Genomic DNA, 23961 nt, shown 5'->3' on the forward strand with positions numbered 1-23961 from the left:
TAGGCAAGTTAGTGACATGGAAGAGGCCCGGGACCTTTACTTGAGGTGGAAAGGACTAAACTGAAATACACTTAAGTTGGATGTATTTTCTTAAAGTCTAAGAGTATCTCAGAGCCAATCTATGTAAGAGTCCTCCATACCGTGACCCCTAACCATGGGTGATGGGAAAATAAACGATAACGTGGAATGTACCATATTGGTTGGAGTTTTAGAAAGGAGAGGACCACCACTATTCTAACATATATATATGATTTTTAGGTGGCTACATTTCAGACACATGTACATACTGTATGCATCTGGAAAGCAAACTATAAATAAGGATGTATGCCAAAAAGTGAAAACTGTAGAGACATATTAAATTCCTTACATACCATCTCCACCCAAGACCACCAAATTGTTTTTTGGGAGCAGCTGGTGGAGTAAAACATTACAGTGTAATCGAGTTTGTTCATACTCCCCAAATATTATTCCAGATACCCATAATTTTGAGAAGTCAGGAAGGTCCGACGTTAACAATGAGACATGTATGCAAGAGATGACCTAAAGCAGGGGTAGGGAACCTTCGGCTCTCCAGCTGCTGTGAAACTACAACTCCCAGCATGCTCCATTCACTTCCATGGAAGTTCCAAGAACAGCAGAGCCAGTATGCATGCTGGGAGTTGTAGTTTTGCAACAGCTGGAGAGCCGTACGTTCCCTACCCCTGACCTAAAGGATCAAGATAAGATTCATTGTTGGGTTCCAGGTTTGAGGAACCTCTAAGACCTGAGAATGACAAGGATCATGGACCAAGGCAACATTCATTGTCAGGTTCCAGGTTCCTTTAAGACTTGAGAATTCTCTACGTGGAGCCGTTGGCACAGCTTTGTCTGGAAAAGGACATATTTCTTAGAGATGATGGAGAGGATTGAGGCAACTATGACTTGGTTTCATGTTCTGCATGAATCAAGCTAGAACACAGGTCAGCAACCTTTCGCTGCTGTGAAACTACGACTCCCAACATGCGCCATTCACTTCCATGGGAGTTCCAAGAACAGCAGAGTAAGTATGCATGCTGGGAGTTGTAGTTTGACAACAGCTGGAGTGCCAAAGGTTGCCTACCCCTGAGCTAGAAGAACTTCTAAAGTTGCCATGACAAGTGTTGACCAACCGTAGTTTATTGCTACTGTCCCATACATGTTCTCAGTGGGGGAAAAGGGAGAGATATCCGGCGCGGCTTGTCTTGCTTAAGAATTAAGGGTCGGACATGTTTAACTTCAGCATGCCTGACCCTTCTTTCTCCAACAGTTGAAGCGAGTTGGCCCACCTCATACTCATTACAACCGTCCAATTCTGCCGAAATTCAGATTTGGACCACTTTGCACCTTAAGAACACCACATCATGGAACCCAGGGAAATGATATTTATTGGTGGGAGTTCTCTCTATAAATACTACTGACATTTGAAGATGACAAAGATGTTCCTACGTGTATTCCCACAACAGTGTTGTATAAACACATATTTATAAAAACGGTTCTTCACTTGCATAAAAAACTAGGCAGCATATGGATTACATTAAAAATGCAATAGAGAATAATAACATTAATGTTCTAAAAAAAAAAAAAAATTGAAAAAAAAAAAAAATCACAAAAATGCCAACATATGGGTTGAATTTAATTATCTTAATTTCATTCCAAGATCTCGAAAAATGAATTAACCCTTCGGAACAAAACTTCATATGGAAACTCAGTTGGAGATAATTTTTCTGAGTCATATTTCCAATTTTTCATTTTATCTTTTTTTTTTTCCCCTTCCCTTTTATCCGAGCCCAACTTTTTCTGTAGGATCTCCATCTATTATTTATTTACATTCTGGAATGCGACCAGGTTTGTTCAGATGTGTGCGTCCAAAAGGACGCTGATCCAACCGCAGTCCTTTTCCCAATTATCTCCCTGCCAAGGTCCACACTGTTGGGAGTTACAGGAGGTTACGGAATGGAACGGGAAGACGTGATATGGGATCCGATGGGTCGTAACCACAATACGCGCACCACCAGCATGTTGCCACTTCTTTCTGGAAGTCAGGAGGTGATCGCATTTCTAGTCTAATTCCAAAAAGTCACTTAATTCCGTAGACAAAAACATGAGTGACAACTGGGTTTTTTTGATTCGATTAGAGGTAACCAAATAGTATTTCCTAAAATTACAGGGAAAATACTGCAATGCGATTCACCGACTGCTCCAAAATGACTGTTTAAATTTATATTTACGTACATAAATCAACTGAAATGACCAAGGGTCAAGAAGATCACCTTTAACCTCCCCAAATATGCACATGTAATAAAAACCAGATATTAATAGAAATGCCTATGTGGAATGTATACCCTAAACTGTAAACATATGGAATTCATAGACAGGACAGGCGATCCTATTAATCATCGGTTGCAAACACTCGGGAAGGGCGAATAACGTTACAGTCATGAGAATGCAGCATTTTAACGGCATTGTAAAAAAGAAATCATAAAAATAACTTGACCACGTGAAGACAATGTAAAAAAAACGTACACAAGAAGGTCTTAGGGCCTCCTGCGCAAAAGTGGTCCTTGTTGTCCACAACAGCGGAAGAGGATTTTAGGTTCTACTTTCTCCTGAAAACTGAACAAGACCACTATTTTCATACTTGGGGCCCATTATGTGTTCCAACTTTCTATAATGTCTGTCACCTTCGGACACTGATCTATATACAGCAGTGGTTCATGCTCTGGAGGAGACAACATGTCTGCATATTAAATGGAAAGCCAATTTTTTGTTTGTTTGTTTTTTTAATCGGCATAGTGCAATTCCTCGCTTGTCCAGTGGTGGTGCTGCAGGGAAACCAAACACTTCCTGCCAGGTTCCCATGCCGGTGATGGTTGATCACAGTAGTGGGCGATCCTAAGATTAGCTTATTATTAGGGGGCATTTCTAGGATAAAGAGATTATCCAAAGAGGTCGACCCCTACAGACGGTCGACTGGTGAAGGTCTTAATAACCTTGGCTTTCTGCACTGTAGACATCAGACATTGGAAAGATTGTTTTTCGCAGGTAGATCATTTACCATGCCGACCATTCAACTTTGCAATACCAGTCGTATTCCACCACCATTGCCTTCTTTAAGCGTTACAGACTTTTGACCTTTGGTGACAGATTTCAGGTCATACACTTTAGACAACAGTCAGCCAATACAGCCATCTTGGCCGAGGCCCACTTACACCAGCATGCTTGGCTCGACCACATGGTGATCTCAATTGGGCAAGGGAGAAAAGCCTCTACTAGCCTACTTTGGCAAATGGATCAGGCAACAGAAATCCAACCACTCTATCCTCAGAATCCCTAACGTATGCCGTCAAGGGAGAGTGGGGAGACCCCACACATATTAGATAGTTGGCCATTTCTGTTGAAGGTTCACCCAATACACATCTAATATGTATGCCCAATCTATATCTTGACCACATCATTCTATTGGACTTTAACACTTGGCATTCAACGCATACATTTGACGTGATATCTTCACCAACAAAACCAAAATGGTTTCAGGAAATTCTATATAAGTGAAGATATGAAGAAATCCATATCAGACGTTCTGCTCTCGATATTCACTTTATATAGACCTTTTTAATAGATTTTAGGAAAGGACATCAATATCAAATTGGTGGGGGATCGACTCCTGGCATACCCGCTAAATGAAGGGGCTATGGCACCTTAATTCAGTTAGGACACGGTCTATTGGTGGACATCCATCAATATTACATTTTTGAATAATCCTTAATAATTCTGTGAATACAATAAGGTGGCCATACACAAGAATTTGGCCCAAAATTAAAACCGGATGACCATTCAATGTATATGGTAGGGTCTTGACTCAGTCAATGGCACAACTCAGAAGACACTTCCCGACAACATGCCCAACACGGCTTGGACACGTTGAAATTTTTGCCCAAGCCATTGACCTCAAGGAGAAAATTTTAAGTGAATTTGTCATGTAGCCAACCCTTCCCAACGCCTAAAGGGCCGTACTTCTGCCAGACCATCAGAGAAGAAATCTAGACCAGTGGGACCTGACCATTTCCAGGATCTGACTACGGCTATAGTTGTGGTGGAACTTGGAAATTTTACGAACAACGTACATTTTCCCCATCAGTAAATCTTTGGAGTATGGGAAGAAATCCACGCAAACATGGGGAGAACATTAACTCTTTGCAGATGTTGTTCCGGGCAGGAATCAAACCCAGGACTCCAGTGCTGCAAGGCTGCAGTGCTAACCACTGAGCCACCGTGTTGCCCCAGGTTCTTACTTACTTCATTGTCATGTGGAGGCAGCTGGTGTAGAAGTTGTTTGATCCTCGACTTCTCGCCAGGGCTGTTCACATAGGGTACTTTATCATCGGGTAAGCAGCTATAATACTGGTGAACCTGTAGATAGAAGGGCAGGCCATTAGTGATTGCTTTTAATGGTGCAAAGTTTTCAAGCTCACAATGAACCGAGAAGAAAAAAATCCCAAACACTATACGGTAATATTTTCGTCTTTCAGCGTATAAATCTGCTTGGCCGCAGATATTAGAACAGACAAAGCGCCTTTCCCAGAATCCGGCTGCATTCCATTAGAACACATGAAAAATAGATCACCGAGAGCCACGGATGGAGCCAAAGTGTTTTTCAGTAAGCCTATCGCAAAATACTGCTAGTAAAACATCTAACATGGCCGGAAATTTGTGGCTATTATGTGCAAGCCCAAAAAAAGAGATTTAGGCATGGGATAGAAGGAAAAAAAAGTTAAAGTAGCAAGTGTGAAGAAAGTAATCTGACTACCGAGTATTAGGCTTTGTGTAAGGCAGCCAAGACCTGGGCACTTAAAGGGGTTGTCCTTGGATTTAAAGGGAGACTGAAAAGAACCAAAAATAAAAGGCTCTTTTTTGGACATTGAGAAGTGAAACCATTTTTAAAGATTTGACGTAAGGGGGCATTCACACGGAGTTTCCATGCGCGGGATCCAATGCGGAATTTGAGTCAGAATCCGTGTGGGAAAAAAGCCTCCCATTGACTTTTAATGGTTCCTTGATTCCGCATCAGAAAATTCCGTGTGAATGCCCCCTTAGAGGTCCAACGCCTGAGACTGAATGACAGGAGGTTCACATTTCTTAAAAGAGGACCTGTCAGGAGGTCCGAAACGCCCAATGGCCTACATTGTCATCAGCCTGAACATTGAGGAGTTTTGTTTATCCGAATCCATTCAGCCATTCCAAAGATATAAGCCCTTTTAGTGTAATACCTATAGGGTATATTAGTCAAGTGGGTGGGAACACTGTGGTCACTGTGAGGGGGCGGGGTCTCTGTGTGAAGTCACGCAGTGTTACCACCCACTTGGGCTATCCATATCTGTTCAGCCATTCCAAAGATATAAGCCCTTTTACTGTTCATGCAGATTAGAGTCTACATGACTTCACAGAGACCCCGCCCCTACAGAGTGACCACAGTATCTCCGCCCACTTGACTATTTGTTTCACACGAAAAGGGCTTCTATCTTTGGAATGGCTGAACAGATTTGGATAAACAAAACATCAAAATGCTCAAGATGACAGCGCCGATCAGATGATCTTAGTCATGGGGATTTTAGGCCTGGTGACAGGTCCACTTTAAGAAACGTGAAGCAGTTTGGTCATGGAGAACTTGTGTGGCTCTCAGTACAATTCTATCTGGCTTCCATATTATAGAAGCAACTGTGTGTGTCGGGACAGGAGGCCGTGTCAAGGGGGACATTTTGGGCCACGAATGAATCCAGGAATCCCCAGCCCTTTATACAACCATGAAGTCCATACAAGGCCTCCATTATACTACTGCACCTAAAGCATCATATTAGAATTAACCGCTCCATTTTTTCTGTAAATTTGGGGTATTTTAGCCCCGTGACAGGGCCGCTTTTGTCACCCAGGGGGTTGGGTCACACTATGGTATCCACAAAAAAACAACATACCATGAGCGACATACAGCAAGGCCACCTATACAATGACATACATCAGAGGCTTCCGGTGACGGTACATATGGGAAAATCCTCCTGTAACATACCTCTGACGTTCATAGTGTGAACAGACCCTAACGAAGAAGGATCCCCCACCCCATTAGCTCAAAACACCCTAACAGGGATCGTCTTAAGCAGTTGCCAAGTTTATTAACTAAACCTTGCAATGTTCTGGGAATACTCGAATTAATAAAGTCGTCGCTGCCTTTGAGTTGTGTAAATGTAAAGAAGATGTCAGCACCTGCCTGTACGACAGCTGTTACTGCTTCGCCTTGGCAATAAATATGTTGTCTGCGCCTCCGCCCACACTGCAAGCCCTCAGAGTTTTCTTCAACAATTTGCTAAAATGATTAGCAGATGAAACCTGTTCAAGGCTTGTTTTTCTGCCGAGTGTTCGTACGTTTAAAGCGCACGCATCAGGTGCGCAAGAGGAGGTAGACATATTGGCGACCGGAAAAACCAACCTAGCCTGTCAGTCAAGGAGAAGCTGAGGACTGACAGGCGTGACAGATGCCCATATGGTGCCCCTTGTGCAGGGGAACGAATCAATGACAACCATTGACTGGTGACTGACAACCACCAATAGCTCCATTCATTGCCCATAGTGGTCAGCATTGAGCTCTCCTGCGTATAAATCTGCATAGTTAAAGGGAATGAGTCAGTACAAAATTATCCATTTTATAAACCAACTTCTCATTTTTTTCTTTTTAAGAATTTGTAAAGAATTTTTTTTTCCCACTGCAATTTTCACGCCGGCCACTAAGCCTAATACCATGACGCTTGCCAATTCTATAAGGATTTTTCTTTGCAGCAGTATCGCAAACAAGGCAGCCAATATTACAATAGAAGATAACACCTCTACCAAATACCACCCATAGTGACCCCTCATTGTATCCACTACTGACAATAGATGATGCCACCGCTTATTTCGTCCCCCTCCCTGCACGGTATGGGAAAACTCTCCCATACACCTCAATGAGTTGGTTTCAGACTATTGCTGCCGATGACCATAAAGCAGATCACTAAATGCTGTTAACAGCAGGGAAGATGCTCAGACAAGATGGCCGACCTCATAATCAGCTATAGAAAATACAATAAAACTTTTCAATTATAAAATTAAAAACAGGTGAAATAGCTGGTTTTAATAGAATTTTTTTTAATAAGTAAAACATTCTCTAAAATTCATCTCCCTGCCATTGATCTTTCTGGAGGAGTGTCAGTCCTTACTGGGATTCTGAAATTATATTCATAAACCAGTATGGGCTTCTTTATAATATATTCCAGCACACGGATTTAGTGCCTGCACCTAAAACGTTCCCTTTGCTCCACCATATCGTAACTGAAAGAGTTGTTGCAACTGAACTTTTTGCAGTGGTGCAACTATGTCAGATTTTAGGAATGCTCAATCACTGCCCAAGTTTTCCCCAGAGCCGATGCCAGTTTTTGAAGACCTAGGCCAGCCATTTTTTAACTCATGATGGAACTATAGCTACACAGACTAGATTTCGCTTTCAGTCACGATTCCAGGGAGGTTGAGGCTTTTGTAGGCCTGTTCTGTGCAGGGAATTGAAGCCGTGAGGTTCTCTGTGATCAGCAGTGATGGATCACTACGGATGGTAACTGTACAGGTGATATCTTCTATTGTAGTACTGGTGACTGTTGCAAAGAAAATCTAACAAAATTGGCAAGTGTTAGCCTATTATTAGGCTTAGTGGCCAAAGTGAAAATTGCAGGATGGAAAATGAAAAATAAAAAATATTCTTAAATATATCTTCACCTACAAACTTGCTTTCAAACCAATTCCAGAGAAATGACGGCAACATTTTAGACATGCTGGTCCTAAATCAATCTGAGCAAATTTGCTAATTAAGAGCGAGATTTTTATCGCTCTCCTGCGGGATTTCTTAGCGTAAAAGGTTTTCCGAGTGACGAGCCGCTAATAATTTTACCGATGCCAAAGTGTTCATTTTCAGGAATGTTTATTCCATTAACACAGCGGAGGGGCTGGCGTCACATGGCTTGGGGGGGGAGAACACGTAACCAGAAGTAAGTGGCCACGTTGCCTACTGTATAAGACGGCAAGGAAAGAATTTAACGGAAACAGTAGAAGAGAGCGGAATTCAGAATATTGTCTATCAATAAAACATACAGATGTACAGGAATAGTCCGCGTACGACTTCCAGCCTCGGGATATTTTTTTACTTTTTTTTCTCCCCCCCTCTTCATTTTAAGCACTTTGAATGCGAGAAGAAAGAGGATATGTAAAAACAGATTCCTGAAGTGCTGCAGAGTGGGACAAAGCCCTGGAGGCTGCCAATTCTACAAGGGCCGGTCCCATTATTGTCCCTCCATAATACACAACCGCATACGTATAAATCAGGGCCTCACGTGCCCAACAGCATGCCTCGAAAACCCCAGAATATGCCAACATCTTCTGTAATTATGACTGCGCCATTCTCAATCCTTCAGTGCCCTCTGGGCAGAAAGCCAGATATTCTATTCAGCAGTTCATATATAGTTAGTTCTGGAAGCTTCTTCTTAAAGGGATGTACACGCTTTTGTAACCATTTCTATTGCTCCAATACATCGGAAATAAAGATGAAGCAATTCTGCCAATTCCAATAGCTCACCGTTTTGTGTATGCAGCTCCCATGCAGACTTATGCTTTTCTATGGTTACAGAGTACAAAAACCTTTTTGTGTAGTGTGATCTGCTGGTCACGTGTTGCTCCATATCATCTACTTCCTCTCCTACGGTCTATAGGTCAGCAACAAGTTGCCTTAAAGGGATTCTACCATTAAAATTGAATTTTTTGTCGGTCACACGTAGGAATAGCCTTAAGAAAAGCTATTCTTCTCCTACCTTTAGTTGTTTTCTCCGCGCCGCCGTCCCGTAGAAATCCCGGTTTTCATCGGTATGCAAATGAGTTTTCTTGCAGCACTGGGGGCGGTCCGCAGCGCTCAAACAGCACTGGGGGAGTCACCAATGTTGCAAGAGAACTCTCCACAGTAAGTAAGCAGCCACTTTCTTGTGGTCTGTGGGCATATGCAGTCAATTTTGCCCTAGGCCTAGAAGTTTGACCACCAGCGCCGAAAGAAGGTGGCGGCGGCACTGGAGAGTTCTCTCGCAGCACTCGGGATGCCCTCAGTGCTGTTTGAGCGCTGGGGCCCGCCCCCAGTGCTGTGAGAGAACTCATTTGCATACAATGATTTCTACGGAACGGCGGCGCGGAGGAGACATCTAAAGGTAGGAGAAGCATTGCCTTTCTTAAGGCTATTCCTACGTGTTACCGACAAAAAAAATTGATTTTAATGGTAGAATCCTTTTAAGCTTATCTCCTTGCCAATAGCAATTGTTTTTCACGGCCAGATTTGCCATTGGGGTGGTTTCATGAACCCATGTCCTTCAGGGGGTGAATCGGGTCCATAACCTTAGACCCAAGACACCGCTAAGGCAATTTATTTTCACAAATAATCGTCAAGTATACCCAAAGAAGACAGGACTGCTGTATCAGACCACACAGTGTTTATTTGTAGTCTGTAACCATAGCGACACATAGCTCTGCATCAGACATGGACAAACAAGTAATGGTAACATAATGCTATTCCCTACTATTCCTCAAGGAGCGCTGTTCTATTATGTTCACACTCCAGCTGCCATATCTGTTCACTGTACGGTCATAATTTTCTTCCTGTATGACAGACCCCTTTAAAGTGATCCCAATGAATCCTGATGGATCCCAATTTTCGGCAAGGCTCTAGTTCAGGAATAATGCTGCAGATGACACTACATTTAGTCATATTAAATAGAAAACAAATAGCTGCCGGACCCCGCTATAAGTGAACTGGATCCGATTATAAACAGACACCATGAAGGAAGTGTGACGTGAGCCCTGCAGAAACCTTTCCATCCACCAGTCACTGCGGACAGTGCCTCTTAACCCTTCGCTTACCCAACCTGCGATATACAGTATAAACACAGGAGAACGGTTGCTGTGCAATTTTCATCACTTTATATAATGCTAAATACGTTTAAAGATATTAATATGGAAACGGAGGGGGAAAAAAAAATGAACAGTTTGCTCGCCAGCTGTCACCGACTAAAATAGAGCGACGTGATGTGCCTCCGACATAAATGTACAGCATAGTAATTACTTTGCGGATTTGCGAGCTGAAAGGTGTTGGAAAAAGTTGCTTCGTAAAGTTGTCATGATGGGAGTCTGTCAGCAGAAGTAGCATATCAACTCAATGTCCCCCCCCCCACCCTGTGTTTTTGCCAAGATATTGCTATTTTTATCAGTATGCAAATGAGTTCTACGGCTCCTCGAGGGTGTGGTTATAGTTGAGGGGCATCTCTAGCACCAAAATGGGAGGAAATTCACAAGATCAACACTGGAAACAGTGACGGTGCCCAAGTATCAGTTAGTAGTAGGTGAGCAAAGGGCCTCATATTGTTACCATACCCCCGGTGGCACAAAGTTCACCCTTACTGGGCCTACTTTTACAGCAGTTGTTCAGCATTACAATCATGTGGCTGCTTTCTTCTTCTTGAAACAGTGCCACACCCCGCTACAGGTCATTTGTGGTACTGCAGTTCATCCCCATTTCCTGTAACGGAGCTAAGGGGCTATACCGAATATAACCAGGAGAGGTATGCAACTGTATTTGCAAGCAAATCTCGGACAACTCCTTGGAATCAATTGATTTTTAATACCTCTCACACTTGCTAATAATTGTCCTATAAAAGGGGAAGACGTGGGAGGATTTCCAATGTCGAGGTCTAGTCTTGACTGGAGCCAGATTCAGTGTGGCCTAAAGGGGCTGTGTGGAGTATGATATGGATTGCTGCGGCCTCTCCACTACTTACCAAGCACAGCGCCACACATTCTATAGTGGTTGTGCTTGGTATTGTACTGTTTCAATGGGACGAGTTGGAGTATGGCCAAGTATGTAACATGAAGAGGGAAGCAGAACTCAATATCATAGTTCTTAACAACCCCTTTAATAAGCCTCTGTTTACATCTGTATTGGAGTCTCCATTGTCAATTGTCACATTTGATAGGGGGGGGGGGGGAGCTTTATGCAAAACAATCGACACTATAATGGAACCCAATAAATCATTATTAGAAGTCAATGTAGTTAGTTCCGCTTTTCGTGAGCCTTAGGCTTGTTAATTTGTGTGCACATGTGCCGAACTTTGCGCATGCGCAGAGAAGCCAAAGTGTACTTATGATGTCACTAAAGAACTGCACAAGAGGAGTCTCTAGGCAAGTATAAAAGGGATCCACGGGTGGTTTAGTGTCCAAAATCAAACAAATTCCCTTTTACGCAACCATTGGACGCAAATTTGCAGTAGCAGAAATTTCGACATAGTGCTAAAGGGTTTAAGCCTTCTATAGGGTGTTGGTTCAAGATCACAGACGTCACCAATGTGCCTACAGACCTGTCAGACCTCTTCAGATTTGGTCTTGTATCAGAATTGCAGGTACCACCCTACACGGAGAGTACCACCTGCTGGATACGCTCTGAGCGACAGGATTTTGTACTCGGCGAGTGAAGGTTCAGTGAATTGAATTATATTAAATGTAATGGAAAATTGCTATTTTCTATCTGTCACACTCTACGCTTCTCTTACGATAAAATCTATAGAAAGAAGCAATTTACGCAGAATGGTAAAGGTCCGCTCTTCTCGGAGGATGAGACAAATGCGCATTTACATAATAACCCTAACTCTAAAGTGATGAATCTTCAGGCCGACGCTCCTCGCCGTACGCGGCGCATTTTGTTTATTGCAGGATTGTTATTGAGGTAAAAATAATCTCGGGCTTTCACACCACACACCGAGCCCGAGAGAGGGGCAGGAACATCGTCCCAGATTTAATGACCTGAAAAACATCTCACTTCCAAGAAAGCGGAGGAAAAAATAAAAAGGAGTAGAAGAAAGGGAATGTTGGTTTTTTTTGTATCACTATTTAAAGGGGATGGACTCTAATAAAACTGGAGAGCAGAACTGATGAGTCTTTATGTAGAATGCATCTCATACACTGTCTACCAATAAGTATTTGGACACCCATGCAAATGAAGACATCCGTGGTCGTGTTGTATGTTGCGCCTTCCGCCGTTAAATAGGAAACAGCATTGGCATTAGTCGCATGCAAGATGCCACAAAGTGCAGAGTTGTCCCATTTCGAGAGAGAGGTAATTGTGGGGTACCACAGAAATGGGACATAGCAAGCGAACTTAATTATCCAAAATGGACAGTGGCCTATGTGATTACGAAGTGGAAGGTGAACGGTGAATGTCGGAATGTGCCCCAAGTCGGCAGATCCCCGAAACTGGGAGATAGTGACTGACGAGTGCTGACCAGAGAAACCGCACCCAACCGATGGCTCACATACACCAGGAGTGTCACCAGGCATCCGGGAGTATTGTGTCCATCAATCCCATCCGTAAGGAAGCAACTGCTGGGGTCTACCAACTATTGGATAGGAAGAAATGGTGTTTTTCTATTCTACCACAGGGGCCAAATACTTATTGGTAGACAGTGTATCTGTCTGTATCCATCTAACTATCCTCCAATGTATCTCATATCTATTTACCCATCCATGACTCTCATATCTTTCTAACTTATTGTATCGTTTTCAGATCTATTCATCCATCTATATATTTATGTATCTCAGCTCTGTCTATCCAACTACCCATCCATGCAACTCATATCCATTAAACTCATATCTAATGTACCTACCAATACATCATATCTATATCTCTAACCATCTATCTATATATCCATCCTTCTCATAGATCTGCCTCATCTACCTACCTATCTCATATCCATCCATCCTGAACTGTGTGATCTATCTAACGTCTCGCTCTACAAGGTCCGCCACTTCTCCTTATGTATATTTTTTTGGGGAATTTTGAGATCATCATGTTCAGGACTCCATCTATGGATCAGTGTAGAAAGCAGTTATAAAGAGTGTCTCTCACTTTGGAGGACCTGGTATGACCACTCCTCACACAAACCGCCTATAGACTGTGTAATACCAAACGTCCCCTGTGGTGGTGCTACAGGGGAATCTGAACACTTAATGCTGTGTTTCTCCATGAACCGAGCAAACTATTCCGCCACTGGAGAACCCCCTGCTGCTGCGGCATCTGACATGTATATGAAACCATTACATAGTACACCTAATGCGCGGTATATAAAATACTCTAGTTAAAAGGACTGCCAGTTTGCATAATTTATAGGCTCTCTACAGCGTATTATATAATTGGCGGTAGCCGTCACCAGTTCAGTTTCTAATGAATCTATTGCCATGTCAACCAGCGTGCAGACAGCGTATGCTGAATGCTGGTTGTCAGGGTCGGCTCGACACAACACAGTGTTCATAACAAGCTGAAAGGCATAAATAAGTCCAGAATTCAATGATGTGCGGAAATACACCGCAAACATCTCAAGATCTAGAGGGAAATGTCTGTAACCAACTTATTCCGGGTCCAAGTATTGTACTGGGGGCCCAGATTATGTTGGCACCATTGTCCTAGGTGGTTCCCAAAAGTTAAAATTAAGCATGGGTGACCCAGCCCCAGCCGTTAGGCCCCCTTTCTGTAATGGTCTGCCCCATTTAGCGGTGCCCCACACCCTCTTGGTTGAGAGTCATTCCTCTTTTTCATTACTTTGGCGCTAGATGTGCCAGTCACGACATCCCACGTCACATAAAACGGGGCCTTGGAAGATTTACCTACTCTTCTGGAACGTCACCTTCATTCGGTTGGGTTTTTTTTTTAGCAGTCAGTCTAGAGACTGGAACTTTTAGCCAAATTTCCATCCTAACCATGACATGCCGAGATGGGAATATCCCTTTAATAATGGGTTTGCCATTCTGCAACCACTTTGCATTTTTCTAAAGCAGCCCATATTAAAAATGCAACTTTGCAACAATCTTGATCTGTCCTCTCCTACCAACTTGTGTCTACAGCTCCTATACAGAACTGTGTGTGTCTATGGCAACAGACTACAAACAAACCATGTGTAGTCTGATCCTATAGTCACACTCGCGCCCACACGCCCACGTATTGACTCGGCTGCAGCGGGCCTCCGTTCCAGTCCCGGCCCCCTTCCCCGGCTACAACACACGTCGGGTGACGTGACCACGTTAGCTCAGGCCCGCACCCGACGTGCGTCGATGACGTCTTACTGCGTCTCAGCACAGGCGGCGTCATCATGCCCCCTACGCTGAGACGCAGGAGCAGCCGCGGGAGAAGACGAGCGGTGGCGGCAGAAGACGTCTTGGGCATTATCATACAGGCCCAAAGCATAATGGTAGCAGTAGCAGCCTGTTGCCGTACAGGCCCAAAGCCTGTGCTAGCAGTAACAGGCTATTACTCCTACCACAGGCTTTGGGCCTATATGGTAATATCCCAGACCACGTGACATCTGTGATATTACCATATAGGCCTGAAGTCAGCTAGGATTAACATGAGCACAAACAGAATGTCATGCATTTCCCCCCCTCGGCTTATACTCAAGTCAATAAGTTTTCCCCGTTTTTTGTGGTAAAATTAGGGGGGTCGGCGTAAATTCGGGTCGACTTATACTCGAGTATATACGGTAATATTTTTTTTTGCAAAGTTGAATCAGGTTTTATTTTCGCCGTTTTGGATTGTATATGTAATTGCTGCGGATTTACCGAAGATTTCAGCGCAAGCATTGAAAATCCGTAGCATAAGGCGATCTCAATGTGACAAATTTCTGCTGTCAGTTTTTCTATGCAGCTATTGCAGTTTACTTATTGTATACCTCATCTACCATACCATACAGACAGGAATACTGCAGGTTATTTGTCTAATCTTGAACTACCCCCTTTACATACTTTAATTCTACATGGTGTACAGGTCAGTAAAAACTGCACGGATGATACATAAACCGGTATCACTTTGTCTTTCATTATTTTCACTGACTGAGCCACAAGTACAGATCGTTATGGGAACTGCACCATATTTTGCCGCTCTTTTCTACGGCCCAGACACATATCCGTGAAAACTATGGATCTGCGTATGAGGCCATAGAAACGTTTATACAGTGTGCAGATAAAAACTAGGGTCATGTGCATGAGGCCTTAAAGGGATCCTATGATTAAAACTCAATTTTTAGTCCCTAACACGTAGGAATAGTCTTAAGAAAGGTTATTCATCTCCTACTTTTAGATGTTTTCTCTGCGCCGCCGTTCGGTATAAATCCCGGTTTTCGTCAGTTTGCAAATGAGTTCTCTTGCAACACTGGGGACGGTCCCCAGCGCTCAAACAGCACTGGGGGCGATTCCAATGCTGCGAGAGAACTCTCCAGCGCCACATCCATCTTCTTCAGGAACAGGTCTTCTTCACGTTTTCTTCTGGCGCTGGCTTCAAACTTCTAGGCCTCGGGCAGCTTACACAGTATTGTAAGCGGCCACTTTCTTGTGGCCGGCAGGCATGCGCAGTCGGCTTTGCCCTAGGTCCGAGGCCTAGAAGTTTGAAGACAGCACCAGAAGAAGAGGCGCGAAGAACCCCGTTCCTGAAGAAAATGGAGGTGGCGCTGAAGAGTTCTCTTGCAGCATTGGGGTCACCCCCAGTGCTGTTTGAGCGCTGCGGACCGAAACCAGTGCTGCGAGAGAACTCATTTGCAGACTGTCGAAAAACGGAATTTCTACGGCGGCGCGTACAAGACATCTAAAGGTAGGAGACGAATAGCCTTTCTTAAGGCTATTCCGACATGTTAGGGACAAAAAATTGAGTTTTAATGATGGGATTAGAGGTGAGCAAATACTATTCGAAACGGCAGTTTCGAATAGCACGCTCTCATAGGAATGAATGGGAGTGGCTGGCACGCAGGGTAACTGGCTGCACGCATTCATTCCTATGGGAGCGTGCTATTCGAAACGGTCGTTTCGAATAGTATTCGCTCATCTCTAGATAGGATCCCTTTAATAATGTAGGATATACATTAAGGAACAGATTTCTTTTTTTTAATTGAAAACATGGCAGTAGATTTGTAAAGATAAGAAGTCCTGAATTATATTCAACTGTTTGCATCTAGGAAAGATGGAAGGCAAACAATAGAGCATTGGGGTTGTCACCCATTTTCACTAGAGACCTGGTAGTAATAGGACACAGAGGGATGGATCCTTGAATCGGGTGGTATGGGGTTACAGGGTTTCCATTACCCTCCAGGGTGAAATGGAGAACATGGGGATTACCATTGTTTACTGACAACTTCACTTATTGCAGATTACTGACACCTTCAGACAGGAGGTTTTACATTGTGCAGATGGCTAGGATTAAGCAGAAGAAAAAAAAAAAAAAGGTACCTGTTCTGGTTTCAATCCTGGAGGGATCCAGGCGTATTCCTCCAGAGCGCAGCCCGAGTCGTCGTCAGATGTGGAGTTCCTCTGAAAGTCAAACATCAACTTGTTCATGGTTTTCTCCATCTCTAAAGGCATGGCGGTGGCGCTGTGCTCCTCCCGCGAGCACTTACAATGCAGACAGATCTTCCTGCGGAAAAAAAATTCCTCTGTAAGTGTGCCACTCTGCAGCTATTCATTGAAGCTAAGATACCAAAGTATAAACACATTCTCTGGCGTCATGCCCGCCGCCCAATGTGAACACCGATCTTCTGTTTGCAAACGTCAATAATACATAGGACACAATAGCAGGTGCATTAAGGGACTGGTAACAGTGACACATCAAGTATGTAAAGAGCGTCTGCAAGGTGCGGAAGCTGGAGGTGTAGGGCAGATACTATGTTATCTACAAATAGGTCAGGGACTACAGGTGGCCATACACATTACTTAACGGTCAAACCAATGGAACGTGCTATCTCATATATACAGACATCTAAAAGGTATCACCATAGACATCTAAAACTTTTGTTGAACCCTGGACATCCAATGTACCAAATATCTTGGAGGAGACGATGCTCTTTTACCAAGACCCGCCCCTTTTAGGGCATGACCATCACATAAGTTGCCAATGTCACGTATAATAAAACCAGGCTAGGTTTTCTTACTAAGGGCATTTATCCTTGATCAATAGGCACCTGGGCTCCTTTCACGTGGGCAATAGGGGGGGGTCAATGTGGCTAAGGGACAAGTGTACGTAATGGGAATAACCCTTTATATAGGTAAATAATTGAGAGTGCCACCTACAGGTAAGGAGGGGTACAGCAACCATTAAGGTTCCAGGGTGGTCATCTCCATCTTCTTCGCGTCTTCTTCCGGTGGTGGCTTCAAACTACAAAGCAGACGCCCGCCAGCCACAAGAAAATGGCAACTTACACAGTATTGTACAAGTTTGAAGCCACCGCCGGAAGAAGACCCGTTCCTGAAGAAGATAGAGGTGGCGATAGAGAGTTTTCTTGCAGCATTGGGGACGCCCCCAGTGCTGCGAGAGAACTCATTTGCATACTGACAAAAACTGGATTATATACCGAACAGCGGCGCGTAGAAGACATCTAAAGGTAGGAGAAGAATTAGCCTTTCTTAAGGCTATTCCTATGTGGTAGGCAGAAAAAAATTGAGTTTTAATGATCAGATCCCTCTCAAGTAAAAATTCTAGACTCTTCTCAAGAGATTTAACTACGCCGTCCTTCCGTCATTCCTCTTGTTAATATAGAATCGGGTTCGGATGTGGCTCTTAACATTTCCTGAGCCGAACCAGTACCAGAGGAACAATGCAGAGATCTGAGAATACACGCACTATCATTTCTATTTCATGTGTATTTGCTATAAAAGACATGTCAGGAGAGATCATAGATCCTCATACGAGCAGGACAATAAATTTGGTTTGTCAATTCCTGGAACTACGGGCTCCCGAAAAACAGCTGTGTATTAATAAAACATATGTAAAAATACAGAATTGTGACAGTGTGGCATCTGGGACTTGTTTCCCAACCATATTTAGATGACATTTCTCTCTGTACCATCTGGCGTCACCACAAGGCCAGAACGAATCCAAACTGTGCACATTATCAGGTGGACTCGGAGGTTCGATGGAGGAACACGTGCGTGCTAAACCCTTCCAGCGGTTAAAGGGTCCTAGAAATAGGTTACACCGCTGGATTCCAATTAAAACCAGATCAGGTCACCGCCCGGAAACACATGCTGGTTTACGCTCCCCTTGCCAAAACAAGTCTTCTACTAATAAGAGAGGACAAGGGATTACTTTTCTGGACAGAAACAATGTCTCTCCGCTATCCAAACAAGCAGTAGGGGGACGCCTTGGTGGTCCTTGGATTTATTCCTGCTCTGTTCTCTTCATTTTAGCAATCTATGGTGCGAGTCAAGTGAGAACACGAACGCTTCGCCTGACACAGTTGCACTTCTCGGTAAGGGATCAAGTTGTACAATGGGGTTTAGTACAAGTGTCGGGATGGCGCTCAATAAAATCAAGAGGTCTTGTAGATACATCTTGTCTAAACAACCAAGTCATTCATGAAATAGAAACCACGACCATCTGAGACACTCTATGATGTGCAATTGTGTATGGGTAAAAGGACTTGTGTCACCACAAAATGGCCTATTTAATTCATTTTAATTTTTTTTTTAATTATATATTTTTTTAAAAGTACTACGGCCTGCAATTTTCACTGTGGCCACTAAGCCTAATAATAGACAGACACTTGCAATTCTGTAGGGGTTATACTTGAAGCAATCATCTCCTTTACATCATAGGATTACAATAGAAGAGAACACCTCTATAGATAACACCACTGACTGGTTTGTTGCAACCACCACTGACAACGTCACAGCTTATCTACTCCGCCTCCCTGTCTCTCCCATAGACCTCGGAGTTGGCTCCAGACTATTGCTGCCCATAGCCATGACTATGCTGTAAATTGGGGGAGATAACCCAATTATATAGAGTATCATCCTTTCCCTACTGAGAACACATGCACGCTCGGCCAGTAGTAAGTAGTTATTAGAGGTCGGTAATATTAAGAATGGGTAAGGGGTTACAAAGTCACGTTCATTTTGATGGAACACAGTTATCATTGGAGAATGGGGTCCCCCAAGTCGCGGGTGTAAATTGAGTAGTAGTGTGTATGTGTGACCACTTCATTTACAGTCTATGGGATGTAACTCCTATGGCTGACAGCGATCCCTTCCAAGCCCCCTATACATATGCACAGTTTGACAATTTGGGACACTACAACACCAGCAAAGCTTAAGAGATAGCTGGTTTAGTGTTCCATACGTATATACAGTATATATGCATAGTAAGGCTACCAAGGAATAAGCTCAATGTTCTCCAGATATGTGGACACATCTGCAGCTCCTCTGCAAATGTGCTGGGTACCAGGTGCATGTGCAGGGAGGCCAAGGTGCACTGCTCTGGCTTCTAGACAGAGATGTGCATGCGCCAAGAGCACATCCATGGGAAGGTATTAGGGAGTTGTTTTTTGTCTTTTTTTTTTTTTTTTTTTTTTTTTTTTTTTTAAAACAACCCGAGGCAGGCCTACCATTGGTATATTTGTGACACTAAACCATTAGTACATAAGGACATAATAGAGCTTTAGTGTCCTGAATCTTCCCTTTAAATACTTGATAGATTGTGATTAGAGATGAGCGAACACTAAAATGTTCGAGGTTCGAAATTCGATTCGAACAGCCGCTCAATGTTCGTGTGTTCGAACGGGTTTCGAACCCCATTATAGTCTATGGGGAACAGATACTCGTTAAGGGGGAAACCCAAATCCGTGTCTGGAGGGTCACCAAGTCCACTATGACACCCCAGGAAATGATGCCAACACCTCTGGAATGACACTGGGACAGCAGGGGAAGCATGTCTGGGGGCATCTAACACACCAAAGACCCTCTATTACCCCAACATCACAGCCTAACAACTACACACTTTACACACTCAATACCACCTCTCTGACAGTAGGAAAACACCTTGAAACATGTGTATTTGGCACTTGCAGTGAGGAGAGCTTGTCACCAGCAGTGAATTTGGCCCTTGTAGTAAGTTGAGGTTGGCACCAACATTTGTTTTGAAAATCAGGGTGGATTGAGCCTCTAACCAGCAGAGTTTGGGCAAATTCATGGTGGAGGGAGCCTCTAAAAACCTCAGTTTGGACCAATTCATGGTGGAGGGAGCCTCTAACCAGCCCAGTTTGGGCAAATTCATGGTGGAGGGAGCCTCTAAAAAACCTAGTTTGGACCAATTCATGGTGGAGGGAGCCTCTAACCAGCCCAGTTTGGGCAAATTCATGGTGGAGGGAGCCTCTAACCAGCCCAGTTTGGACCAATTAATGGTGGAGGGAGCCTCTAACCAGCCCAGTTTGGACCAATTAATGGTGGAGGGAGCCTCTAACCACCCCAGTTTGGACCAATTCATGGTGGAGGGAGCCTCTAAACAGCCCAGTTTGGGCAAATTCATGGTGGAGGGAGCCTCTAAAAAACCCAGTTTGGACCAATTCATGGTGGAGGGAGCCTCTAACCAGCCCAGTTTGGACCAATTAATGGTGGAGGGAGCCTCTAAACAGCCAAGTTTGGACCAATTCATGGTGGAGGGAGCCTCTAAAAACCCCAGTTTGGACCAATTCATGGTGGAGGGAGCCTCTAACCAGCCCAGTTTGGGCAAATTCATGGTGGAGGGAGCCTCTAAACAGCCCAGTTTGGGCAAATTCATGGTGGAGGGAGCCTCTAACCAGCCCAGTTTGGACCAATTAATGGTGGAGGGAGCCTCTAACCAGCCCAGTTTGGACCAATTAATGGTGGAGGGAGCCTCTAACCACCCCAGTTTGGACCAATTCATGGTGGAGGGAGCCTCTAACCAGCCCAGTTTGGACCAATTCATGGTGGAGGGAGCCTCTAAAAAACCCAGTTTGGACCAATTCATGGTGGAGGGAGCCTCTAAACAGCCCAGTTTGGGCAAATTCATGGTGGAGGGAGCCTCTAAAAACCCCAGTTTGGACCAATTCATGGTGGAGGGAGCCTCTAACCAGCCCAGTTTGGGCAAATTCATGGTGGAGGGAGCCTCTAAAAAACCCAGTTTGGACCAATTCATGGTGGAGGGAGCCTCTAACCAGCCCAGTTTGGACCAATTAATGGTGGAGGGAGCCTCTAAACAGCCAAGTTTGGACCAATTCATGGTGGAGGGAGCCTCTAACCAGCCCAGTTTGGACCAATTAATGGTGGAGGGAGCCTCTAACCACCCCAGTTTGGACCAATTCATGGTGGAGGGAGCCTCTAACCAGCCCAGTTTGGACCAATTCATGGTGGAGGGAGCCTCTAACCAGCCCAGTTTGGACCAATTAATGGTGGAGGGAGCCTCTAACCAGCCCAGTTTGGACCAATTAATGGTGGAGGGAGCCTCTAAACAGCCCAGTTTGGACCAATTAATGGTGGAGGGAGCCTCTAAACAGCCAAGTTTGGACCAATTCATGGTGGAGGGAGCCTCTAAACAGCCCAGTTTGGACCAATTAATGGTGGAGGGAGCCTCTAACCACCCCAGTTTGGACCAATTCATGGTGGAGGGAGCCTCTAAACAGCCCAGTTTGGACCAATAAATGGTGGAGGGAGCCTCTAAACAGCCAAGTTTGGACCAATTCATGGTGGAGGGAGCCTCTAAACAGCCAAGTTTGGACCAATTCATGGTGGAGGGAGCCTCTAAAAACCCCAGTTTGGACCAATTCATGGTGGAGGGAGCCTCTAACCAGCCCAGTTTGGACCAATTAATGGTGGAGGGAGCCTCTAACCAGCCCAGTTTGGACCAATTAATGGTGGAGGGAGCCTCTAACCACCCCAGTTTGGACCAATTCATGGTGGAGGGAGCCTCTAAACAGCCCAGTTTGGGCAAATTCATGGTGGAGGGAGCCTCTAAAAAACCCAGTTTGGACCAATTCATGGTGGAGGGAGCCTCTAACCAGCCCAGTTTGGACCAATTAATGGTGGAGGGAGCCTCTAAACAGCCAAGTTTGGACCAATTCATGGTGGAGGGAGCCTCTAAAAACCCCAGTTTGGACCAATTCATGGTGGAGGGAGCCTCTAACCAGCCCAGTTTGGACCAATTAATGGTGGAGGGAGCCTCTAACCAGCCCAGTTTGGACCAATTAATGGTGGAGGGAGCCTCTAACCACCCCAGTTTGGACCAATTCATGGTGGAGGGAGCCTCTAAACAGCCCAGTTTGGGCAAATTCATGGTGGATGGAGCCTCTAAAAAACCCAGTTTGGACCAATTCATGGTGGAGGGAGCCTCTAACCAGCCCAGTTTGGACCAATTAATGGTGGAGGGAGCCTCTAAACAGCCAAGTTTGGACCAATTCATGGTGGAGGGAGCCTCTAAAAACCCCAGTTTGGACCAATTCATGGTGGAGGGAGCCTCTAACCAGCCCAGTTTGGGCAAATTCATGGTGGAGGGAGCCTCTAAACAGCCCAGTTTGGGCAAATTCATGGTGGAGGGAGCCTCTAACCAGCCCAGTTTGGACCAATTAATGGTGGAGGGAGCCTCTAACCAGCCCAGTTTGGACCAATTCATGGTGGAGGGAGCCTCTAACCAGCCCAGTTTGGACCAATTAATGGTGGAGGGAGCCTCTAACCACCCCAGTTTGGACCAATTCATGGTGGAGGGAGCCTCTAACCAGCCCAGTTTGGACCAATTCATGGTGGAGGGAGCCTCTAAAAAACCCAGTTTGGACCAATTCATGGTGGAGGGAGCCTCTAAACAGCCCAGTTTGGGCAAATTCATGGTGGAGGGAGCCTCTAAAAAACCCAGTTTGGACCAATTCATGGTGGAGGGAGCCTCTAACCAGCCCAGTTTGGACCAATTAATGGTGGAGGGAGCCTCTAAACAGCCAAGTTTGGACCAATTCATGGTGGAGGGAGCCTCTAAAAACCCCAGTTTGGACCAATTCATGGTGGAGGGAGCCTCTAACCAGCCCAGTTTGGACCAATTAATGGTGGAGGGAGCCTCTAAACAGCCAAGTTTTGGGAAATTCATGGTGGAGGGAGCCTCTAACCAGCCCAGTTTGGACCAATTCATGGTGGAGGGAGCCTCTAAACAGCCCAGTTTGGGCAAATTCATGGTGGAGGGAGCCTCTAAAAAACCCAGTTTGGACCAATTCATGGTGGAGGGAGCCTCTAACCAGCCCAGTTTGGACCAATTAATGGTGGAGGGAGCCTCTAAACAGCCAAGTTTGGACCAATTCATGGTGGAGGGAGCCTCTAAAAACCCCAGTTTGGACCAATTCATGGTGGAGGGAGCCTCTAACCAGCCCAGTTTGGGCAAATTCATGGTGGAGGGAGCCTCTAAACAGCCCAGTTTGGGCAAATTCATGGTGGAGGGAGCCTCTAACCAGCCCAGTTTGGACCAATTAATGGTGGAGGGAGCCTCTAACCAGCCCGGTTTGGACCAATTAATGGTGGAGGGAGCCTCTAACCACCCCAGTTTGGACCAATTCATGGTGGAGGGAGCCTCTAACCAGCCCAGTTTGGACCAATTCATGGTGGAGGGAGCCTCTAAAAAACCCAGTTTGGACCAATTCATGGTGGAGGGAGCCTCTAAACAGCCCAGTTTGGGCAAATTCATGGTGGAGGGAGCCTCTAAACAGCCCAGTTTGGGCAAATTCATGGTGGAGGGAGCCTCTAACCAGCCCAGTTTGGACCAATTAATGGTGGAGGGAGCCTCTAACCAGCCCAGTTTGGACCAATTCATGGTGGAGGGAGCCTCTAACCAGCAGAGTTGTGGGAAAGCAGGGTGGAGGGAGCCTCTAACCAGCAGAGTTGGTGGAAATCAGGGTGGAGGGAGCCTCTAACCAGCAGAGTTGGGTGAAATCATGTTGGAGGGAGCCTAGTATTAGCAGAATTGTGCAACGCTTATGGTGGATGAGTATGAGGATGCGGAGGAATTGGAGAGGTTGAGTACAGACATGGAGTTTCATGTTGGGGTGCTTT

At 44.9% G+C, this 23961-nt stretch overlaps 1 protein-coding gene across 3 annotated transcripts in view; it reads right to left on the reverse strand.

Moving 5' to 3' along the window:
• PRICKLE2 (prickle planar cell polarity protein 2) overlaps positions 1–23961 on the reverse strand; it is a 179135-nt gene that overhangs the window by 37740 nt on the left and 117434 nt on the right. For all 3 annotated transcript variants that reach the window (XM_075287494.1, XM_075287496.1, XM_075287495.1), the window contains 2 exons: positions 16378–16561; positions 4315–4428 (listed from right to left, as the gene is read on the reverse strand). In XM_075287494.1, the coding sequence (XP_075143595.1) occupies positions 4315–4428; positions 16378–16561 (298 nt within the window). The remainder of the gene's footprint in view (positions 1–4314; positions 4429–16377; positions 16562–23961) is intronic.

Source organism: Leptodactylus fuscus, chromosome 9, assembly GCF_031893055.1.
Source record: "Leptodactylus fuscus isolate aLepFus1 chromosome 9, aLepFus1.hap2, whole genome shotgun sequence".
NCBI classification, from domain to species: Eukaryota; Metazoa; Chordata; class Amphibia; order Anura; family Leptodactylidae; genus Leptodactylus; species Leptodactylus fuscus.